General features: G+C 46.0%; 2 protein-coding genes across 8 annotated transcripts in view; one reads left to right on the forward strand and one right to left on the reverse strand.

The window, feature by feature from the left end:
• Positions 1-24680, forward strand: part of LOC137304372 (coiled-coil domain-containing protein 159-like) — a 39473-nt gene that overhangs the window by 724 nt on the left and 14069 nt on the right. For 4 of the 7 annotated variants that reach the window (XM_067972941.1, XM_067972945.1, XM_067972944.1 and 1 more), the window contains exons 1-2: positions 20165-20597; positions 23464-23540. In XM_067972941.1, coding sequence (XP_067829042.1) covers positions 23481-23540 — 60 coding nt within the window. In that variant the 5' untranslated portion in view covers positions 20165-20597; positions 23464-23480. Of the gene's footprint in view, positions 1-20164; positions 20598-23463; positions 23541-24680 lie in introns of those variants that run through there. The other 3 variants (XM_067972947.1, XM_067972943.1, XM_067972942.1) reach the window with 3 other exon arrangements.
• On the reverse strand, positions 8861-20380 carry LOC137304376 (transmembrane protein 205-like). Its single transcript, XM_067972951.1, has 4 exons — positions 20284-20380; positions 15618-15736; positions 12778-12941; positions 8861-11503 (listed from the first exon to the last, which is right to left on the reverse strand). Exons 2-4 carry the CDS (start codon positions 15715-15717, stop codon positions 11201-11203), a joined length of 567 nt encoding a protein of 188 aa, XP_067829052.1. The 5' UTR covers positions 15718-15736; positions 20284-20380; the 3' UTR covers positions 8861-11200.

Raw genomic sequence — 24680 nt, forward strand, 5'->3', positions numbered from 1 at the left:
TTTTCTGACCCCCAGTGCAAGGACTGAGTGCACCAGCCAGTGTAGCTCAGGTTTACCAGGTGGATAATCCATGGGACCTGCTCTTTGACCCATTCTAATTCACCCCTCCCAATCGCTGCACCCCAACTGCTTCTTAAATCACCAGATAACTACAGGCGAGGAAGGCCATTCAGCTCATCTTTATCCATCCAGCTAGAAAGACCCACACTTTCCTTCCATTGCAACATCTAATTGGTTTCTAAATGATTCCAGGATTTCCACCTCCATTATTCTATCTGGAAGTTCATTCCTCGTGTTGATCACTCTTTGTGTGAAGAACTTTCTGGCATCAGGTGTTAGATTTCCCTTTCACCTATTTGAACCTGTGTCCCCTTCTCCTACTGACATTTTCATTTGAAGTAGGGAGGTGTGTTTACTCTTTCTATGCCATTTAATATCTTATACATGTCTCCTCCTTTCAAGGAAGAATAGACTTAAGTTTTTCCAATTTTTCCTCACAACTCAACTTTCTGAAGCTAGAGATCAACCTTGTGCTGTTTTCACAACAGGATTTCAATGACCAAATCGGGACACCATTTCCCACAAAAACATGGAACATGAAAAGGTCATTTAGCCCTTCAAGTCTCCTAGCTCTACAGGCCATGTACAGTGTCCCTGTGATGGACTCTTAATCTCCGGAAAAAAAGGGAATTTAACACCAAAGTGTGCTTAATTATCAGCTTTGTGCCCAATGGGACCTGGGTAGAGATTCCCTCAACAGACCCTTTATAGCTGGTCAGAGAGAGGGGAAACTTTCATCTCATCAGTCTGGGCTGGATTCAAAACCACGGACATAAAAGGACAGTATATTAACCCACTACACTTGCTTTAATTCACTCTTTGCTGTGTCATTAGGAAACAGCAGTTATCTGGAACTGAACCAAGTCTGCCTATATCCCTTTGTAAATTCCTGCTTGCATCTACACAATTTAATGTGCCTCCTAAACAAGTGTCGTACTGTGGGGAAACATAGAAACATAGAAAATAGGGGCAAGAGTAGGCCATTCGGCCCTTCGGGCCTGCTCCGCCATTCAAAATGACCATGGCTGATCGTCTAACTCAGTACCCTGTTCCCGCTTTTTCCCCATATCCCTTGATCCCTTTAGCATTAAGAAATATATCTATCTCCTTCTTGAATACATCTAATGACTTGGCCTCCACTGCCTTCTGTGGTAGAGAATTCCACAGGTTCACCACCCTCTGAGTGAAGAAATTTCTCCTCATCTCGGTTCTAAATGGCATACCCCGTATCCTGAGACTGTGACCCCTGGTTCTGGACTCCCCAGCCATTGGGAACATCCTCCCTACATCTAGTCTGTTAGAATTTTATATGTTTCGATGAGATCCCCTCTCATTCTTCTAAACTCTAGTGAATATAGGCCGAGTCGACCCAATCTCTCCTCACACGTCAGTCCTGCCATCCCAGGAATCAGTCTGGTAAACCTTCGCTGCACTCCCTCCATGGCAAGGACATCCTTCCTCAGATAAGGAGACCAAAACTGCACACAATACTCCAGATGTGGTCTCACCAAGGCCCCTGTATAACTGCAGTAAGATATCCCTGCTCCTGTACTCAAATCCTCTTGCAATGAAGGCCAACATACTATTCACCTTCCTAACTGCTTGCTGCACCTGAATGCTCGCTTTCAGCGACTGGTGTACAAGGACACCCAGGTCTCGTTGCACCTCCCCTTTTCCCAATCTATTACCATTCAGATAATAATCTGCCTTTCTGTTTTTACAACCTCACATTTATCCACGTTATACTGCATCTGCCATGTTCTTGCCCACTCACCCAACTTGTCTAAATCACATTGGAGCCTCTTTGCATCCTCCTCACAGCTCACATTCCACCCCAGCTTTGTGTCATCTGCAAACTTGGAAATGTTACATTTAGTTCCTTCATCCAAATCATTGATATATATTGTGAATAGCTGGGGCCCAAGCACTGATCCCTGCGGTACCCCACTAGTCACTGCCTGCCACCCGGAAAGAGACCCATTTATTCCTACTCTCTGTTTCCTGTCTGTCAACCAATTCTCAATCCATGCCAGTATATTCCCCCCCAATCCCATGTGCTTTAATTTTGCACACTAACCTCTTGTGTGGGACCTTATCAAAAGCCTCCTGAAAATCCAAATACACCACATCCACTGGTTCTCCCCTATCTATTCTACTAGTTACATCCTCAAAGAACTTCAGTAGATTTGTTAAGCATGATTTCCCTTTCATAAACTCATGCTGACTTTGTCCAATCCCATTAATGCCTTCTAAGTGTTCTGGTATCACATCTTTTATAATAGACCCCAGCATTTTCCCCACTACTGATGTTAGGCTAACTGGTCTGTAATTCCCTGTTTTTTCTCTCCCTCCTTTTTTAAATAGTGGGGTTACATTTGCCACCCTCCAATCTGTAGGAATTGTTCCAGAGTCTATAGAATTTTAGAAGATGATCACCAATGCATCCACTATTTCCAGGGCCACTTCCTTTAGTACTCTGGGATGTAGATTATCAGGCCCTGGGGATTTGTCAGCCTTTAGCCCCATTAATTTCCCTTGCACTATTTTTTTTTTACTAATACTGGTTTCCTTCAGTTCCTCCCTCTCACTAGACCCTTGGTTCCCTAACATTTCCAGGAGGTTATTTGTGTCCTCCTTTGTGAAGACAGAACCAAAGTATGTGTTTAATTGTTCTGCCATTTCTTTGTTCCCCATTATAATTTCCCCCATTTCTGACTGTAAGACTGACATTTGTCTTCACTAATCTTTTTCTCTTGACATATTTATAGAAGTTTTTACAGTCAGTTTTTATGTTCCCTGCTAGTTTACTCTCATACTCTATTTTTCCCCTCTTAATCAATCTCTTTGTTCTCCTTTGCTGAATTCTGAACTGCTCCCAATTCTCAGGCTTGCCGCTTTTTCTGGCAATTTTATATGTCTCCTCTTTGGATCTAATACTATCCCTAATTTCTTTTGTAAGCCACGATTGAGCCACCTTTCCTGTTTTATTTTTGCACCAGACAGGAATGAATAATTGTTGTAATTCCTGCACATGTTCTTTAAATATTAGCCATTGCCTATCCACCGTCATTCCTTTTAGTAAAGTTCCCCAATCTATCATAGCCAACTCACATCTCATGCTTTCATAATTTCCTTTATTTAGATTCAGGACCCTAGTTTCGGATTCAACTACTTCACTCTCCATCTTAATAAGGAATTCTATCATGTTATGGTCGCTCTTCCCTCAGGGACCCCGCACAACAAGATTGTTAATTAATCCTTTCTCATTGCATAATACCCAGTCTAGGATCGCCTGTTCTCTAGTTGGTTCCTCAATGTATTGGTCTAGAAAACCATCACGTACACACTCCAGGAATTCCTCCCCCACAGTATTATTACTAATTTAGTTTGACCAATCTATATGTAGATTAAAGTGACCCATGTTTATAGCTGTACCCTTCTTGCATGCGTCTCTAATTTCCTGTTTAATGCCCGCCCCTACATCTCCACTACTGTTTGGGGGCCTGCAGACAACTCCCACCAACGTTTTCTGCCCCTTGGTGTTTCTTAGCTCCACCCATACAGATTCCACATCGTGATTTTCCGAGCCAATATCCTTCCTCACTATTGCATTGATTTCCTCCTTTACTAACAACGCTACCCCACCTCCTTTCCCTTTTTGCCTGTCCTTCCTAAATATTGAATACCCCTGGATGTTCAGTTCCCATCCTTGGTCACCCTGCAGCCATGTCTCCATAATCACAACTATCTCATAACCGTTAATATCTATCTGCGCTGTTAATTCATCTACCTTATTGCGAATGCTCCGCGCATTAAGACACAATGCCTTTAGACTTGTCTTTTTAAGATTGCTAGTCATCTTAGTTTTATTTTGCGCTATGGCCCTATTTGTTTTTTGCCCTTGTTTTCTCTGCCTTCCACTATTGCTTCTTCCCTTTCTGTCTTTTGTTTCTATCCTTGTTTCCCCCTCCTCTGTCTCCCTGCTCAGGTTCCCATCCCCCTGCCATTCTAGTTTAAACCTTCCCCAACAGCACTAGCAAACACCCCCGCGAGGACATTGGTCCCGGTCCTGCTCAGGTGTAACCCGTCCCGCTTGTACAGGTCCCACCTTCCCCAGAACCGGTCCCAATGTCCCAGGAATCTAAATCCCTCCCTCCTACACCATCCCTGCAGCCACGCATTCATCTGGTCTATTCTCCTGTTCCTATCCTCACTAGCACGTGGCACTGGTAGTAATCCTGAGATCACTACCTTTGAGGTCCTGCTTTTTAATTTATCTCCTAACTTCTTAAATTCACCTTGCAGGACCTCATTCCTTTTTTTAACCTATGTCGTTGGTACCGATATGGACCACGACTACTGGCTGTTCACCCTCCCCCTCCAGAATGCCCTGCAGCCGCTCCGTGACATCCTTGACCCTAGCACCAGGGAGGCAACATACCATCCTGGAGTCACGTTTGAGACTGCAGAAACGCCCTTACAATTGAATCCCCTATCAATATAGCCCTGCCACTCTTATTCCTCCCCTCCTGTGCAGCAAACACCCGTGGTGTCACAAACTTGGCTCTTGCTGCTTTCCCCTGATAAGCCATCTCCCCCAACAGTATCCAAAGCAGTATATCTGTTTGAGAGGGAGATGGCCCCAGGGGACTCCTGCTCTACCTGCCTAGTCCTTTTACTCTGCCTGGCGGTCACCCATTTCCTTTCTGCCTGCATAATCTTTACCTGTGGTGAGACCACCTCACTGAACGTGCTATCCACGATAATCTCAGTATCTCGGATGCTCCACAGTGAATCCACCCGCAGCTCCAGCTCCGAAATGCGGTTAGCCAGTAGCTGCAGCTGGACACACTTCCTGCACACATGGTCGTCAGGGACACCTGTAGTGTCCATAACTTCCCACATAGTGCAGGAGGAGCATATCACGGGTGCGAGCTCTGCTGCCATGACTTGCCTTAGATTTACACTGCGTTCACCTCTCGGACTCTCCTCCCGCTCTCGGACTCTCCATTTACACCGCACTCACCTCTCGGACTCTCCTCCCGCTCTCGGATTCTTCTCTCGCTCTCGGGACTCTCCTTTTACACTGCGCTCATCTCTCGGACTCTCCTCCCGCTCTCGGACTCTCCTTTTACAATGTGCTCATCTCTCGGACTCTCCTCCCGCTCTCGGACTCTCCTTTTACACTGCGCTCACCTCACGGACTACAAACCAAAGCTTCAGACCATCTTGCTGAGAGTTGATGAATCGTCAAATAATGTTTGATCTGTTGGTTCCTTTAGAAAAGATCCTTAAGATTTCTGTTGCAGCAGGCAGGTTTACTTCTAGGACAGGATGGGGAAGGATGTGATGGAAGTTTCAAATGAAAGAGGCCAAGTTCCTTTGACATAACGATGCCATCTCATTTCAGCTATTCGTGTTCATAATCAAGTTCAAACTAGATGGGACAGTGAAGCTCTTCCATGCGTCAGTCTCAATAACAACTTGCATTTATATAGCACCTTTAAAATGGAAAAAAAAAGTCCCAAGGTGCTTCAGAGGCATAAAAAAATGGACACGGAGCCAAAGAAGGAGCAATTAGGAGGGTGAACAAAAGCTTGGTTAAGGAGGTAGGTTTTAAGGAGAGTCAAAGAAGGGGAGAAGAGTGGAGAGGTGGTTGGTTTAGGAATGGAATTTTAGGGCATGAAGCCTAGGCGCCTGAAGGCACGGCTGACAATGGCGGAGCAAAGGGAGGGGGTGGGGATGCACGAGAGACCAGTGTTGGAGGAATAGAGAGTTGGGGGGGGTGGGGGAAGTTGTAGGGCTGGAGGTTACAAAGATAGGAAGGGACAAGGCCAGGAAGGGATTTAAACATGAAAATAAGAATTTTAAATTGGAGGCATTTGGGGACTGGAAATCAATGTAGGTCAACAAGAACAGGAGTGATGGGTGAGTGGGACTTGGTACAGGATTGGATATGGGCAGCAGAGTTTTTGATGGGCTGGAGATTACAGAAGGTAGATGATGGGCTGCCGGCAGGAGAGCATTGGAACAATCGAGTCTGGAGGTGACAAAAGCATGGATGAAGGTTTCAGCAGGTGGGTTAAAGTAGGTGCAGAGGTGGACAATGTTGTGAAGTAGATGGTCTTTGTGATGGAGAGGATATGGGGTCAGGAGCTCAGCTCAGAGTCAAATAAGTCACTGACATTGAAAACAGTCAGAGACAGTGGCTGGGGAGGGAGATGGAATCGCTGGCATGTGTTCAAAGTTTGTGGCGGGGCGAAAGATGACGACTTTGGTCTTCCCACTGTTTAGCTGAAAGATATTGTCGCTCATCCAAAACTGAAGTCAGACAAGCAGCCTGACAAAACAAAGGCAGTGGAGTTGTGGAGAGGTAGAGCTGGGTGTTGTCAGGTTCTACATGTATGCTGACCACGTCTGCAGATGATATCACCAAGGGACAGCATGTAGATGAGGAAGAGGAGAGGACCAAGGATAGATCCTTGCAGGAAGCTGGATGTAACGGTGCAGGGGCAGAATCACAAGACATTACTGGAGATGTTTTGGCTACAATCAGATAGGTAAGAGTGAAACCAAGCGAGGGTAGTCCAACTAAGCTGGACAATGTGGGAGAGGTTGTTGGAGGTCAACCATGTCAAAGGATGTCATTTGTGACATTGGTCAGGGCTATTTCAGTGCTGTTCCAGGGGTGGAAACTTGATTGGAAATATTCAAACAAGGAGTTGTGAGAAAGATGGGCATAGATTTGGGAAGCAACAACATATTCAAGGACTTTGGAGAAGAAAGGAAGGTTGGAGATGGGGCGGTAGTTTACAAGGTCAGAGGGGTTGAGGGTGGATTTTTTGAGGAATGGGCTGATGACAGTTTCAAAAGGGTTCTCTGGAATATTAGCCCAGGCCTCTGGATTACTAGACGAGAGAAATACAGTTGGTATGACTGAGGCAGCTTCCTACTTTTAGCCAGGATTACGTTCTAGGTGTGAGTGCATATAACAACTTGCATTTATACAGTCCCTTTAATGTAGAAAAATCGTCCCAAGGTGTTTCAGAGAGGTGTAATCAGACAAAAATAGACACCAAGACAAAGGAGATACTAGGAGGGGTGATGAAAAGCTACCTCAGATTAATAGCACGTGCCTAAAAATCTTACACCTAGGGTTTGTCCAATGTTAAAAACTCTGATCACACACAGAAACTTGCTGAATGACTGGTACATGGGGGAGGTTTACTGACTCATGCACTCACTCACACACAGCTCGCTAACTGAAACCTGCAAGAGGCATCCTGACTGATTCACACACACACACAGTTCCCTGAGATGCAGGAGACCAACTGACTGACTGAGACACACAGTATATGGATTTTTCTCCACCTTGTGAGGTAGTGTACTCTAATTAGTAACATAACCACGAAACCACAGGACAAAATAGAACAAAGCCCATATACTGGACTGCTGGGGTAGTTCCACACATGTCAGCACCCTCTTACTTCACCCAAATGACCATACTTCATGTGTGAGCTTAGCCAGCGAGTGTTGGTAGGCTATTCAACCTGTAGGCTTCACAGCTGAGTCCAACTCCATCCCCATCCCCACCCTCACCCATCCCCACCCTCACCCAGCCCCACCCTCACCCAACCCAACCCTCACCCCAACCCACCCTCACCCAACCTCACCCTCACCCAACCCCACCCTCACCCACCCCACCCTCACCCAACCCCACCCTCACCCAACCCCACCCTCACCCAACCCCACCCTCACCCAACCCCACCCTCACCCAACCCAACCCTCACCCCACCCCACCTTCACCCAACCCAACCCAACCCCACCCTCACCCAGCCCAACCCCACCCTCACCCAATCCCACCCTCACCCAATCCCACCCTCACCCAATCCCACCCTCACCCAACCTCACCCTCACCCAACCCCACCCTCACCCACCCCACCCTCACCCAACCCCACCCTCACCCAACCCTCACCCACCCCACCCTCACCCAACCCCACCCTCACCCAACCCCACCCTCACCCAACCCCACCCTCACCCAACCCCACCCTCACCCCACCCCACCTTCACCCAACCCAACCCAGCCCAACCCCACCCTCACCCAACCCCACCCTCACCCAACCCCACCCTCACCCAATCCCACCCTCACCCAATCCCACCCTCACCCAATCCCACCCTCACCCAGCCCAACCCCACCCTCACCCAGCCCAACCCCACCCTCACCCAATCCCACCCTCACCCAGCCCAACCCCACCCTCACCCAGCCCAATCCCACCCTCACCCAACCCCACCCTCACCCAACCCCACCCTCAACCAGCCCAACCCCACCCTCACCCAACCCAACCCTCACCCAACCCCACCCTCACCCAATCCCACCCTCACCCAATCCCACCCTCACCCAACCCCACCCTCACCCAATCCCACCCTCACCCAACCCCACCCTCACCCAACCCAACCCCATCCTCACCCAACCCCACCCTCACGCGATACCCCCACATATACATTTTGAAAAGTATGGACAAACAGCAGGAACTTTGGTCTATCTCCCCGCGCTAAGGCACCGAGATCAGTAAAACCCGCACCAATCCCCCGGCTCACACCAGGGATTTTTTGCCTCAGCCACTCTCTGCCTAAACCCATCGGTAGCTAATTCCTAACTTAACCAGTGTTTGTGAAACAGAGACAATTTGTGAAAGGCTTTCTGTTGACCGCAGGTCTCGATAGCACCGTCTGCGGGCGACTGGGGTTACTGCAGCTGTAAGTGAGCTAAACAAAAAGTCCTTTCGCAAAATGCAATGCCTTCAAGCTTCTTAAAATGTTACATTTAATGCATAATTACTAAGATTACACCAGTGGGAAGAGCATGATATTATAAGAAAAGTTACATGGAATGCTTACAGTTTTTTTGACAGGAAAAGGTAAGAACATTTTAACAAAAGTGAATGACTGTCACTGAGACTTTGCAGGTCGAAACATTTCCTGTAATGCGAGGGGTGCAGTATTCAAACAGATTAGCCTTACAACCTCTTTCTAGTCACTTCTTGGCTGGCTTCAGGCAGGCAGTTCACACTTAGAACATCCACTTTCCACTTGCAACTGCAAAAATCAACATCACCATTCACGGGGTCCTAAGTCGGATCTAAGGCACATTGCTCGTAGTCTCTGTTAAAGCTGTACAGGTTCAGTGAGGTACCATTCTTGACTTGATATGGAGATGAAGAATTAGAGGTTCTGCCAACCTACTATGGAAGGCCACAATACCGAGCAGTCACTCGCCCAAGGGCCTCCTCACTCGCACAGAACCATCAGAAGGTGACTCCAATTTTCTTTCTGTCCTCTACGATTTTCTCCTCTACCCTGCTGAAGACCTGGGCTCCCTATCCTATAGTACTTTGCCCCAGTGGCCATTCTTCTGCGGTGCCCCAGGCAGTGAGTATCAATAGACTGGTGTGGACAGCATCACAGCTGATCCCATTCAGTCATCACCCAAAGTTCACATGCACTTTCCAGCAGGGGTCACTGGATCAAGAGTGGGAACAACGGCTGGTTTTCCCCCTCTAGCCACTTGAGGTTAATTGTACTCCGACTGTTACCTTGGCCATCAGCAACGTCTGCACAGCCCATGGTTGGAACATGGGATCTTTCTGCTCCACACGGCTCAGAGACAGAGACTGTGAGCTAGCAGGACAGCTTATATTTTAAAAAAACAATGTTTCTCTCTACCCTTCCCCCCACCCCCGAATCCCAGCTCCAGCAACATCTCTGGGACACATGGTGCGGGGGGGAAGGGGGAAAGGTCTCTGGTCCGTACTACGAGTGCCACAGGCTCAGGTTGAGGATTTATTACCGTTTACAACTCGAAACAGAAAGTCACAAACCAGACATCACACGCTCACCTGGAATTCACAGATCCAGGATGAGTGGGAGCGGCGAGGGAGGGTATCGCTCTGGCTGCCTGCCTCTCTGCCATGATCTTATCTGTGCCCAGGTGCTCCTAAAGAGGGAACATGCTGTGCCCACCGGTACTCTCAATGGCCTTCCGCGACTGGTAGGCACCGCAGGACATACACTTGTTTAATTGATATGGAGAATAATATTATGATTTAGCTTCTTTGGGTTTGATTGGACCTCATGCTCAGATTATTATATTAGTGGTGACTCCTCATTGAGGGGCACTTGTTTCGCTGGTTAGTGACACAGGGGCAACCCTGTGACACCCTTATTGGTCTAATCAAAATAGGCAAACTCACCTGGAAAATGATCTGTTGCAGAACTTGTTCAGAAAAGAATCTAGTAAAGTTACACTATCCTTTATCCAACCCAACACCATGTGGCTGCAAACTAACTTCTATTTTGTGCTTATAAAGTTAGGACTATCAGTGCCTGGGAATAGTATTTTTGTTTAGCTTTTGCAGCCCTGTATCAGCATCAAGTGGTCCCAGGGATGGTATAGCACAACGCAGATTCAGAGTAAAGCTCCCTATACTTTGCTCCAATAACGTCCATTAACTCCAACTTCAGTGAAGTGTGGCCCATACCAGCGTGACCTTTCCATTTCCTGCACTCACCGCCCTTGTTCACTTCCTTTAAGGCGCCTCTAGATCCCAGGGCTGCTTTCAGGACAGTGGCGCGATACCCGCCTGTTTATAGTGCCACCCAGCGCTGATCTCTGTCAGACCCTGGGCAGAAGCAGAGCTGGTGAAACCAGTCGCACTTCACACAAATAGAAAATTGGAACTCCATAACAAAAGTTAACGTTCCCAAGAGCAGGCAGCAGCGAGAGTAGAATACATTACCATTTCATAAAACAAAAGTGTGGTTGACAAATTAATATATCAACCAGGGTCTTGGGCTGTGCAAGGAGCTGGAAACCCCCATCCTCATCTCCCGTAGCGCCCTTACAACAGAGGCAGAAGACTTGCACCCCTTTGGTTTGGCCTAGGCCACAGGGCTAGCACACTGCTCCACACAGCACGAAACTTTCAAAAATTGGGGTGTTCCCTGTTGATGGAGAATGATTGGCAAATTATAGAACACGATGATCAAAATGGAGATAACGCACAGAGTTAAGATTACCAGAGCATCACAAAATCCCTAAAGAAATATTTAGGCGGAAGCGGAGGAAGGCAAGAGAGATTTTCTAGAAAGTCTTCAGATTGGTTGCGGTGTAGAACAGATTTAGCCCATTACAGAAAACACAGATGAGGTTACACATCATGGTGATGGAATGGTAGATCACAAAGCGACGGCTTAGCTTCTGGTACTTAGGGTCCTTCTTCTTCAGCTTCTGGTAAGCCTCTCTTTTGGTCCCAAACCCCACCTCCTGGCCCAACTGGTGCTCCTTCTCGATATTTTGCATCTTCAACACAATCTCTGACGTGGTGTGACCGAACCACTGGGCATTGAGCCCGGAGAAGATCACACAGACAAAGAACGATGTGATCTGCAAGAAACAGGAATGGGTGGGAGTAAGATTAATTAAATTCCTCTCGAACTCATTTCTCTGCGGGAGACAAGTGGCCCAGGGAGAAATCATTCTCCCTGGGCCACTTGTCTCCCACAGAGGAAAGCATGGACCCCTGCCCCACGAGTCCACCAGTGCTGCTTTTCAGCAGCCACGAGGGGTCAGTGACAGCTGCCTGTACCTCCAATTTTCCTGCCGTCATGGGAGGTGCAAAGCAGAAGTGAGGCATCTCTCCATAGCAACCTGCCGAGATTAGGAAGTCAGCAGTATAAGGACACTAAATCACCTCCCACCGCAAGATGGCATCCTGCATTGGAGTTCCAACTCTCCACCTCTTTTCCACAGACTTCTTTTCCACATTAGTTTAAGCGGTCAGGAAATCCACTTTGTACTTGGGTTCACTTAATCGTTAAAGTTAGTGAACTGCAGAAAATGCACCCGCTCCCCTCTCTGTGTTAAGTTAGCTGATCTCATCTGGGGTGGTGGGAGAGGACATTACAACTGACCTCAATATTCCTGGGCTAGGGAAAAGTGGGGGGAATGGGCAAATCATCTGGGAATCCCATTCCTGTTCGCTTTCCAGTGACTCCTGCTGGAAAGCGAGCAAGGACAAGAAAGGAGGGTCGTGTCAGTTGTGGTGCATAACCAACCAGCAATCACTGTCTGGGTTCACATAAAGGTCAGACGGGTGAGCTAGCAGGCGGTGCCCATGGAATCTCACTGCAGCAAAAGTGCAAGCGCGAGCCTTCAGAAGAGCAGGAGGGAAAATTGGAAAAACAAAAGTAGTTGTCTTTTTAAGTTACTGTATGTTATTTCTAAGTTATTGTATAATGTCTAAGCTTATTGATCTAAGTTACCTATATGTTGTCTCTGAGTTACCTGTGCATTGTCTCTATATTATATGTATGTTGTCTCTAAGTTACATGTACGTTGTCTCTAAGTTACCTGTACGTTGTCTCTGAGTTACCTGTGCATTGTCTCTATATTATCTGTATGTTGTCTCTGAGTTACCTGTGCGTTGTCTCTGAGTTACCAATACGTTGTCTCTAAGTTACCTGTACGTTGTCTCTGAGTTACCTGTACGTTGTCTCTGAGTTACCTGTGCGTTGTCTCTATATTATCTGTATGTTGTCTCTGAGTTACCTGTGTGTTGTCTCTATATTACCTGTGCGTTGTCTCTGAGTTACCTGTGCATTGTCTCTGAGTTACCTGTGCATTGTCTCTATATTACCTGTGCGTTGTCTCTGAGTTACCTGTATGGTTTCATCATTGCTGAGTAACTCGTGTGGGTGATACATGGCATAAAGAGCCAGATTGAGGAATGAGCCTCCCAGGACAGAGTAGAAATAGTATGGAAACAGCTTGCTTTGAACTAAGCTGAACGTATGCCTGCTAACGCTGTTAATCAGAACAAAACCTGAGGAGAAAGAACAGTTTTAAAAACCTTTAAATTATTATGTTAACTCGTGGACAAAGTTACACAGGTTCAAACTCGTAAAAGGTAAATTTAGAATTGATATCAAAAAATTGTTCTTCACACAAAGAGTGATCAACACTTGGAACAGACTGCCAAATAGAGTGGCGGAGGAGAAATCCAGAATTGTTTAAGTAACAATTGGATGCTACAATGTCGGGGATGGAGAAGTGGAGTATCTTTCTGGATGGATGAATTAAGATGGGCCGAATGGCCTTGCTCCTCTGTGATCACCTTGTGAATCTCTCTCTGATTCCATTTCCTGTCCTGTTAAGAAGTGACTGGCCTCCACTTGCCACCTGCTCAAACCAACTCAGGAACTCAGGGTTACATAAGAACATAAAAAATAGGAGCAGGAGTAGGCCAATCGGCCCCTCGAGCCTGCTCCGCCATTCAATAAGATCATGGCTGATCTGATCCCAACCACAAATCTAAAGAACACAAGAAGTAGGAGCAGGACCCGGCCACTCAGCCCCTGGGCCCTCTCCGCCACCCACAGGGCCTTGACCGATCCGAACTCAGCTTCATGTCCAATTTCCTGCCCGCTCCCCATAACCCCTAATTCCCTTTACTTCTAGGAAACTGTCTATTTCTGTTTTAAATTTATTTAATGATGTAGCTTCCACAGCTTCCTGGGGCAGCAAATTCCACAGACCTACTACCCTCTGAGTGAAGAAGTTTCTCCTCATCTCAGTTTTGAAAGAGCAGCCCCTTATTCTAAGATTATGCCCCCTCGTTCTAGTTTCACCCATCTTTGGGAACATCCTTACCGCATCCACCCGATCAAGCCCCTTCACAATCTTATATGTTTCAATAAGATCGCCTCTCATTCTTCTGAACTCCAATGAGTAGAGTCCCAATCTACTCAACCTCTCCTCATATGTCCACCCCCTCATCCCCGGGATTAACCGAGTGAACCTTCTTTGTACTGCCTCGAGAGCAAGTATGTCTTTTCTTAAGTGTGGACACCAAAACTGTATGCAGTATTCCAGGTGCGGTCTCACCAATACCTTATATAACTGCAGCAATACCTCCCTGTTTTTATATTCTATCCCCCTAGCAATAAAAGCCAACATTCCGTTGGCCTTCTTGATCACCTGCTGCACCTGCATACTAACTTTTTGATTTTCTTGCACTACGACCCCCAGATCCCTTTGTACTGCAGTACTTTCCAGTTTCTCGCCATTAAGATAATAACTTGCTCTCTGATTTGTCCTGCCAAAGTGCATAACCTCACATTTTCCAATATTATATTGCATCTGCCAAATCTCCGCCCACTCACCCAGCCTGTCTATATCCCCTTGTAGGTTTTTTATGTCCTCCTCACTCTCTACTTTCCCTCCCATCTTTGTATCATCTGCAAATTTTGCTATGTTGCACTCGGTCCCCTCCTCCAAATCGTTAATATAGATTGTAAAAAGTTGGGGACCCAGCACCGACCCCTGTGGAACACCACTGGCTACTGGTTGCCAGTCCGAGAATGTACCATTTATTCCAACTCTCTGCTTCCTGTTAGATAACCAATCCTCCACCCATGCCAGAATATTACCCCCAATCCCGTGATTTTTTATCTTAAGCAATAATCTTTTATGTGGCACCTTGTCGAATGCCTTCTGGAAGTCTAAATACACTACGTCCACTGGTTCCCCTTTATCCACCCTGTACGTTATGTCCTCAAAGAACTCAAGCAAATTTGTCAGACATGACTTCCTCTTCATAAAGCCATGCTGACTTTGTTCTATTAAATTATGCTTATCTAAATGTTGTTGCGGAATCACAGACACGAACCAATGTTCAATCACTCAGTGGCATCTAATTTTTATCCAGTAACAGCCGATACCATTTTCAAAATAAACAACACTAAAAGAACAGATTAAGAAGCTGCAGGTAACAGTTTGGCACTGGAATCTGGTAAAACCATCAGCAACCTCCAAATAAAAATCTGTACATCATTAAAAATTTTGTGAATGGTGCAAGTTTTGGTCCTGCTTTTATGTCAACATTCAATATTGAATCTGTGTGTGTAAACATTTAGAATGGGAATCTTGCATGTAAACAGTTGCTTGTAACAATGTTGTTGCAGGTTCTGGTCAGTAGGAGACTCTGCATCAAGCTTCTAAAGTCTTTCTCCAAAATCCGTCATCTTGTATAAAATAAAACCTTATATTTAGCAACTACCCATGAATGTATGATTTAAAAAAACTGTGATAAACTATAGCTTTCCCGGCCAGGCTCACCTTTCTGCAGGATTGTGGTTTGAGCAGATCCCCAACTGAACATTCACCCACCTCCCAGCTGTTCACCAGGCTGCTCGTGAGTCAATAACTATTGTGCTCAATATCATGTATATCACTCACAGCCGATTCAAGAGGGAGGGAGGTGGAACTGGATATTAATTCCATAATTATTAAAATTATGCTTTTTTTTTAAAACAGAAAATACCCTGTTGAAGAATGAGCATCAGCAAAATTTGATAAAAACTGGCAATTTATGTGAAAAACAGTCGGGCTCTAATCTGTGAAAGGAAAACTTAAATTGGTCATGGCAAGGTTGAGAACACAATCTCTGAAAATTGTGACCCGATTAACTCCATAACGTTGGCTCTCTCCCGAATCTTACCGGATAGGAACGAGACCCATATCTGCATGCCCCAGGAGGTGGACAGTATGATCAGATGGGCTGTTTTGACCAAGGTAGTGGGGTCTCCTTCCGTTGGCATTCTGTAGTCTCGTCAGATTCTGTTTTTGTTGCAATGAAAGAAAAAATAATTCAACACAACATATTTCCCTGACCCCAGTTTTCTTCCCTCCTAAGGCACCAATCTTGCCGGGGAGCGGTTCCCACAACTGACCCCCCTCCGGTACAGCTCCCAAGTGAAGAACTTGATAAGGGAGGCGTCTGTTTTTATAGTGCCTTGTCATCTCACTCAAAACCATCTTGAGTACCATTTTTCATGTAAGTGTCAGTCATGGCTCAGTAATAGAAGGTTGTGGGTACAAGCCCCACCCCAGAGACCTGAGCCCATAATCCAGGCTGACACTGACTGTTGGGGATGGAGGGTGAGGAAGACTGGCTAAGCATTACATGAGGCACAAGGGAATCATTCAAGCACTGGAGACAGTGCAGAGCTGAGCCACAATCTTCATCCCTGATACCAAGGGTCTAAGTTATCGGGCACAATGGGAGAGCTTGGGGTCTTCAACCTGGAGAGCAGGCCGAGATATGATCATAGAACCATAGAAAGTTTACAGCACGGAAGGAGGCCATTCAGCCCATTGAGTCCGCGCTGGCTCTATGCAAGAGCAATCCGGCTAGTCCCACTCCCCTGCCCTTTCCCCGTAGCCCTGCACAATTTTTCCTTTCAAGTACTTATCCAGTTCCCTTTTGAAAGCCATGATTGAATCTGCCTCCACCACCCCCTCGGGCAGTGCATTCCAGATCCTAACCACTCGCTGTGTAAAAAAGTTTTTCCTCGTGTCACTTTTGGTTCTTTTGCCAAGCACCTTAAATCTATGTCCTCTGGTTCTTGACCCTACTGCCAATGGGAACAGTTTCTCTCTATCTATTCTGTCCAGACCCTTCATGATTTTAAATACCTCTAGCAAATCTCCTCTCAATCTTTTCTGTTCCAAGGAGAACAACCCCAGCTTCTCCAGTCTATGCACGTAACTAAAGTCCCTCATCCCTGGAATCATTCTAGTAAATCTATTCTGCACCCTCTCTAAGGCCTTCATATCTTTCCTAAAGTGCGGTGCCCAGAACGGGACACAATACTCCAATTAGGGTCGAACCAGTGTTTTATAAAGGTTCATCATAACGTCCTTGCTTTTGTACTCTATGCCTCTATTTATAAAGCCCAGGATCCCGTATGTTTTCTTAACAGCTTTCTCAACCTGCCCTGCCACCTTCAACGATTTGTGCACATATACCCCCAGATCTCTCTGTTCCTGTACCCCTTTTAGAGTTGTGCCCTCTAGTTTATATTGCCTCTCCTCGTTCTTCCTACTGAAATGCATCACTTCGCATTTTTCTGCGTTAAATTTCATCTGCCACGTGTCCACCCATTCCACCAGCCTGTCTATATCCTCTTGAAGTCTATCACTATCCTCCTCACTGTTCACTACCCTTCCAAGTTTTGTGTCATCTGCAAATTTTGAAATTGTGCCCTGTACACCCAAGTCATTAATATATATCAAGAAAAGCAGTGGTCCTAGTACCGACCCCTGGGGAACACCACTGTACACCTCCCTCCAGTCCAAAAAACAACCGTTCACCACTAGTCTCTGCTACCTGTTACTTAGCCAATTTTGTATCCATGCTGCTACTGCCCCCTTTATTCCATGGGCTTCAATCTTGATGACAAGCCTACCATGCGGCACTTTATCAAACGCCTTTTGAAAGTCCATATACACCACATCAACCGCATTGCACTCATCGACCCTCTCAAAAAACTCTTATCAAGTTAGTTAAATACGATTTGCCTTTAACAAATCCGTGCTGGCTTTCCCTAATTAATCCACACTTGTCCAAGTGACTGCTAATTTTGTCCCGGATTACCGTTTCTAAAAGTTTCCCCACCACCGAGGTTAAACTGACTGGCCTGTAGTTGCTGGTGTAACATTTGCAATTCTCCAGTCCTCTGGCACCACCCCCATAGCTAAGGATGTTTGGAAGATTATGGCCAGTACCTCCGCAATTTCCACACTTACTTCCCTCAGCAACCTAGGATGCATCCCATCTGGACTGGGTGACTTATCTACTTTAAGTACAGCTAGCCTTTCTAGTACCTCTCCTTATCAATTTTTAGCCCATCCAGTATCTCAACTATATCTTCCTTTACTGAGACTCTGGCAGCATCCTTGGTAAAGACAGATGCAAAGTACTCATTTAGTACCTCGGCCATGCCCTCTACCTCCATGAGTAGATCTCCTTTTTGGTCCCTGATCAGCTCCACCCCTCCTCTTCCTACCCGTTTACTATTTACATGCCTATAGAAGACTTTTGGATTCCCTTTTATGTTGGCCGCCAGTCTATTCTCATACTCTCTCTTTGCCCCTCTTATTTCCATTTTCACTTCCCCTCTGAACTTTCTATATTCAGCTTGGTTCTCAATTGTGTTATCAACCTGACATCTGTCATCGGCCCCTTTTTTCTGCTTCATCTTACTCTCTATCTCTTTTGTCATCCAGGGAGCTCTGGCTTTAGTTGCCCTAACTTTCTCCCTAGTGGGAATGTACCTAGACTGTACCCGAACCATCTCCTCTTTAAAGGCTGCCCATTGTTCAACTACAGTTTTGCCTGCCAGTCTTTGATTCCAATTTACCCAGGCCAGATCTGTTCTCATCCCACTGAAATTGGTCCTCCTCCAATTGAGTATTTTTACTTTAAAGTGGTCCATGTCCTTTGCCATAGCTATTCTAAACCTTATGATACTATGATCGCTGTTCCCTAAACGTTCCCCCACTGATACTTGCTCCACTTGGCCCACCTCGTTTCCCAGAACCAGATCCAGCAATGCCTCCATCCTCGTTGGGCCGGAAACGTACTGGTTGAGAAAGTTCTCCTGAACACACTTCAAAAATTCCTCCCCCTCTTTGCCCCTTATATTATTATTATCCCAGTCTATATTAGGATAGTTGAAGTCCCCCGTTATCACAACTCTATGGCCTTTGCACCCCTCTATAATTTCCTTGCAAATTTGCTCCTCCATCTCCTTCCCACTAGTTGGTGGCCTGTAGAATACACCCAGTAGTGTAATGCCACCTCTATTGTTTCTGAACTCTAACCAAATAGATTCTGTCCTTTTCCCCTCCAGGACATTCTCTCTCTCCAACACTGCAATATTCTCCTTAATCAATACAGCCACCCCCCCACCCTCATTTCTTCCCTCCCCTATCTTTCCTGAACACCTTGTGTCCAGGAATATTTAGTACCCAATCCTGTCCTTTTTTGAGCCAGGTCTCCATTCTCGTCACAACATCATATTCCCATGTGGCTAATTGCGCCTGAAGCTCTCCACCCTTGTTTAACATGCTTCAAGCATTTACACACATGCGCTGCAAACCTATTTTAGACTTTCTTGTACTCTCTCTTAGTCTGTTCCCATCTACTACCATGCTATTTCTTGCTCTAGTGCTATCTTTCTATCCCAATCCTTTGTGCACCTTGTTTCTCCTTTCCAATCCTAGTGCTCATCATAGAGAGAAATACCACTTTAAATTAAATTATGGGGAAGATTAAGGTTCAAACTAGTAATCGGTAACTGTAGTACTGACATCTGGAGATTCTTCTGATCACACAGAGAGTGATCAACACTTGGCATGCGTTCCTGGGCAATGTGGTGGAGTTGAAAACCTTGGAATCTTTTAATAAACGGTTAGATTCAGCAATGGGGGAGTGTGGGGTTGTTCTGGATGGATGAATTAAGATGGGCCAAGTGGCCTCCCCCATCCCCAAATATCCTGGCTGTGATGCCGAACGGTAATTTCTAGGTGAAGGCATCTGGCGCGGAGTGAGCCTGCTGCACGTGGCACTGGTGTGACTCTGTTCCCCGCCGGACAACAACAAAAATAATCGGAGTGACTACTGGGAACACGGCCATCCTGCATCATCGACGTCACAACGATTATTGAGGCCGCAGTCGGCCCTGCACCGCGCTATTGACAGCGTGCGATTTAGGGTTAGGAGTTAGGGTGACAAACCCCTCTGCACTGCCTCCAGTGCTCGAACACCTCCCTTGTGTCTCAGTGACCAGAACCGTACACTGTTCTCAAGGTGCAGTCTGACCAGAGCCCTGTACAATTTGATCACCTCTTTCTCTGATTTGTGCTGCACTCCTTTGACTCTGTAGTTGAACATTTTATTGGATTTATTGATTGTTGCTCCACATGGGTTTTTGTTGAGTTTACGATGACTCTTAGCTCTCTAGGGGCTCGGGGTTGGGCTTAGTGATGGTGTGGGTAAGAGTTAATGGTTTAGGAGCAGTGATTAGGATTAGGCATTAGTGGTTAGTTGTTAGGGCCAGAGGTTCGTGGTTAGTGTTTGGGGTCAGAAGCTGTGACTGGACTTGACGGCCCAAAACTTTTTCATGACACTTCCCCTTTAAGAGGATTAAGACACGTGACGTGGTCTCGCTCTGCGGAGGCGACCAACGGTCAACGGCCGCCGGTGGGCCAGCGGCAAATGTCCGTTTAAAAGCGGTGGTTTGAGTCAGGCCGCGGTGCCCGGGTTATTTACTCCCGGCCCCCGAGCCTCTCCCGCCCTGACCGCAGCTCCTGTCACTCACCTGCCGCCTGCCGCCCGCCGCCAACCGCTAACCGCAACCTAACCTGCAGTCCCCTGATTGACAAGCCCGGCGCTCAATAGCAAAGCGGCATCACTTTGATTGACGGGCACCTCCCCCCCAGCCTCGCCAATCACAGTTGCGTGGGCGGGGCTGCCTTACTCCCGCCTCCAAGGTTGGTTGACCGACAGGCAGGGCTTAACCCAGCCACCCTCAGTTACGGAAGCTCATGTGTAACAAACCAGTCAGCGGCGACGTAATGCGCTTGAGTTTAATCAAACGGTTTGAAGTCTGGTTGCCGTGCAAAGCTAGTACGGGTAAGTGAGACACAACATTAAACAAAAATTACATAACTATTCTATGATTTAAGTTTGAAAAGAGAAGAACATTTTACTTTAAATTGATTTAGAACCTACAATGTAAATGTAAATATTCGTTATATTTAGATTATATTCATACAGCAATTACTAAATGTGACTTAACACTTATTAATTTGACATTGATTTGATTTTTGCACGACTTAATGGCAAGGCAGGGTATTTGTGAGGGATTGATGGTCATTATGAGGGAATGCAGACCAAGTACCACACCAACCCAACTTGGACATACTTCTTCATCGCTGCTGGGTCACAATCCTGGAACCCCCCCATCTCACACCATTGTGGGAATAACTTCAGCACACAGACTGCAGTAGTTCAAAGAGAAGGCCACTGCCACCTTCTCAGGGCAACTAGAGATGGGCAGTAAATGTGACCTTACCAGCGTCACCCGCACCCCAAGAACAATTTTTTTTTAAAAAAGTCAATGAAAACTGGCAACGGGCCAACAGTTTGGAAACAGGCTAATGAGGTGCCCATTTTCAAAGCAGATACGAGCAACCACTGACCAACTAGTCTTCAATACGGTGTAATATAGTGGAATTGATGATCAGGAGTAAACTTCAAGAACATCTGTACAATAATAACCTAACAAACATCAGTCAACTTGGATGCAGAAGGGAAATATCCTGTCCGACCAACCTCCTTGACATCCCAGTGAACAGTGGAAAGCCCCACAATGTGGTGTTCTTAGGCTCCCAAAAAGCATTTGACAAAGTCCCTAATGAAAGACTATTTGCTGAACTCAAAGATGTGGGAATCCAGAATAAGAGTTGGAAATGGATAAGAACTCGGCTAACAGGTAGAGAACAGAGGAGTTATGTCAAGTTGGGGGAGAGGAGGATGTGCTGAGTCGGATGCCTCCAAGGATTGGTTATGGAAGCACTACTGTTTCCACTTTACATCAATGCTTTAGATTCAGAAACTCATTGCAAATTGGTCAGGTTTGAAAATGATACCAAAACTAGGAAAGGCAGTTGATTTTGAGGAGACAGCTCAGTTGAACAAAATACGAAAGTAGGCAGTGCCACATTATATAACACTTAACACACAGACAAACATAAGGTATTGCACAGAAAGACACAAACAGCCAACATACATACTTCATGAATAGCATTGAAATAGTTACGGATGAGTTTGAAAGAGATCTAGGAGTGTAAAAGATTCAACACTAAACACAATGCAAATAAGACGTTGAACTAAAAAGTAAAGTCAGAGGAAACCCTGCTGAAATTGTACAGGGCTGTAGTCAGACCTATCAAGTTCTGTGTCCAGTTCTGTTCACTGAGACACAAGGGAGATATTCAAGTATTGGAGGTGGATTAAAGAGACATGAGGCTGATCCATCGAGTCAGTGGCCTGAGGACAGACGGCAGAAGCCTTGAATGAAGGAGACTGAGTGATGCTCTTTTTGAGGTATGTAAATGATATGGGAAGAGAGAGATCTGGAAAATTACTTCAAACTAAATTGTGAGGGCAGGACAAGGCAGCACAGGTTCAAACTAGCAAAAAACAAACTTAGGAAGTTCTTCTTCACACAGAGAGTCAACACATAGAACAGACTTCCAGATTTAATAGTGGAGGAGAAAACCCTGGAATCAATGAAGAAACAATTGAATACTGCAGTGGTGGTGGGAGGGCATTATAGGATCTTTCTAGATTGACTAAGATGGGTTGAATAGCCTTCCTCCCCTATATTTATCTTGTGATCTTTTTGAGAGGTCACTGTATCAATCAGGAGTGGGAACCCCAGACTGGGAACATTGAGAATAATTGTAGCGCCCCACCACTGCCGTGACTGAGACAAGCTAACTCAGCCCTGATCAGGGATCAAAGATGGGGCTTTCCTGGTCTGTATGGACCATTGCCAAACCATGTGCTGCATCTACCCTTTGGACAGTCTTGGAAGCCATTTTTTCAATCTATAATGCATGAAGGATCCGCAGGGACAAGCTCCTTAGATTGTTGGGAAAATCGAATGCTGTGGCTGCGATGTCTTATACACCAGGGATTAGATGCTACTACATCAGTACAAATTCTCAAGACTCCCAACAACCAACAGGTCAATTTTGTAAGATACTTGATTTTGCTACTCATCTCTCCTGCTGTAATCTGTTAACACACCACCATAAGCTAAATTTCAGTGCTCTCAATGGGGAGTCACACATGATGGGAGCACAGGTCAGAGATAGATTTACAACACTAAAGGACCAATTCCCATGCTGCTGAATTTATACCCATAGTCAATAAAAAATAATCTCATCATTTTAAAATGTACGATAATACACCATAGAGCATTTAACTTTTGTTTTAACTTTTTCATACTATATCATATAACTCCAATATATTATATATTACAAGGAACAATCAGGTAAGTCACGATTAGCTGTAGTCAATGAGATTACTGGAAAGTAACACAAATGGAGAATGGTCACGTAATCACTATTGGCCAATGAATTTGCTTAAAGGAGTTACTAAGATTTGAGAGTTCATGTGACTATTATTAGCCTTCATCGTCGCTGGGTCAGAATCTTGGGACTCCCTCCCTAACAGCACTGTGAGAGAACCTTCACCACACGGACTGCAGCGGTTCAAGGAGGCGGCTCACCACCACCTTCTCAAGGGGCAACTAGGGATGGGCAATAAATGCCAGCCTTGCCGGAGATGCTCACATCCCATGAATGAATTTTGTAAAAAGCCAATGAGATCGCTAGAAAGCATCAGTCAGTGGTAAAGAGAGGAGCAATTTGTAGTGAAAAACTATAAATGAAATGCTGTGATAAATCTTTGTGCTTTGCTTTTGCAGTTTGATTAATTTGAGAGATGAATACTGATATTTCTCTCATGTCTCGGATAGTCACGGACAGCGATGGGGATACTATGGTAAGTCAGCACTGCTCACATTGGACAAGTCCTAGGTCCACGTGCCTCGTGTGGCTTTGAGGCAACAGCGTACAAGGTTAAAAGTGACAAGCTGCCAGGGACAGCCGAGTATGAATTCATTCATCCTCCTCTCTCATCGCCTTTTCTCTCTCTTATCTTCCTCTTTCTTACCATTCCTGGGCTATGGGATCCAGAGGCTGTAGTGTGTGTTAAATAGAACAGTGGGACAGACTGGTGATCAGAAAAGGGAATCAACATAGTACCCAACTGCAGTAAAAAAAAAAGGCAAATAAATACCGGGTTACTTTAGCAAACAGAGAAAACACATCAAGCAATTCTTATTACTGAGTATCCCAGAGTCTAAACAGTAGTACCTACAATCAGTGTCTCACCAGAACAGCCCTGGGTAGTGCTGAATCAAGAGCATCCCTGTGGTGCTACTCCAAGTTCTCCCTTTCCTTCAGACACACCCTTTAACTTAGATCACCGTGTGAATATGGTGCACTGTAGGCAAGTCCTTAGGCAGCCTACAACTATATCATCCATATCACACGCCCTTGACATCCCCACCAGGGTGAGAGTGCCAAGTCCTGGCACAGCAAGCAGCCGCAGGTCACGGCAAACAAAGCGATTGCATCCCCTATCGTCAGCTCTCCCAGAACACCTCTGATACTTCCTACCTGGTCAACTAGGCCAGAGTCACCCGGACACCCAATGTACCTAGATGCTACAAAGACACAAAGATAGCCTGCCAGGTGATCTCAGTTGAGTCCAATCCAACAATGAGTGGGAAGTGAGCCCATCACATGCAGTTTCCACCTGCAACAGATTAAAAGGGCAAGTTAAGATCAATGTTCGGATATAGTATATCCCCTCCTGCCTGCACAAATGGAACCCCAAAGCCTTGATGGAATATTGGAGAGGCTGTGGTGGGGAGAAGGGGACAATCTCTCACATTTTCTGGTTGTGCCCAAAAATCCAGGCCTCTGGTAAAAAGTGCAGCATGGTATCCGCATTTCTCCAAGTACACAATCGAACTGTAACCTCCCCCAGTCCTACAACCCTCCGAGAACTCTGCTCTCCCTCAATTCTGGCCTCGTGCATCCCCCAATCCCTTCGCCCCGCTATTGGTGGCCGTGC

This window comes from Heptranchias perlo, chromosome 37 (assembly GCF_035084215.1).
Source record: "Heptranchias perlo isolate sHepPer1 chromosome 37, sHepPer1.hap1, whole genome shotgun sequence".
Lineage (NCBI taxonomy): Eukaryota > Metazoa > Chordata > Chondrichthyes > Hexanchiformes > Hexanchidae > Heptranchias > Heptranchias perlo.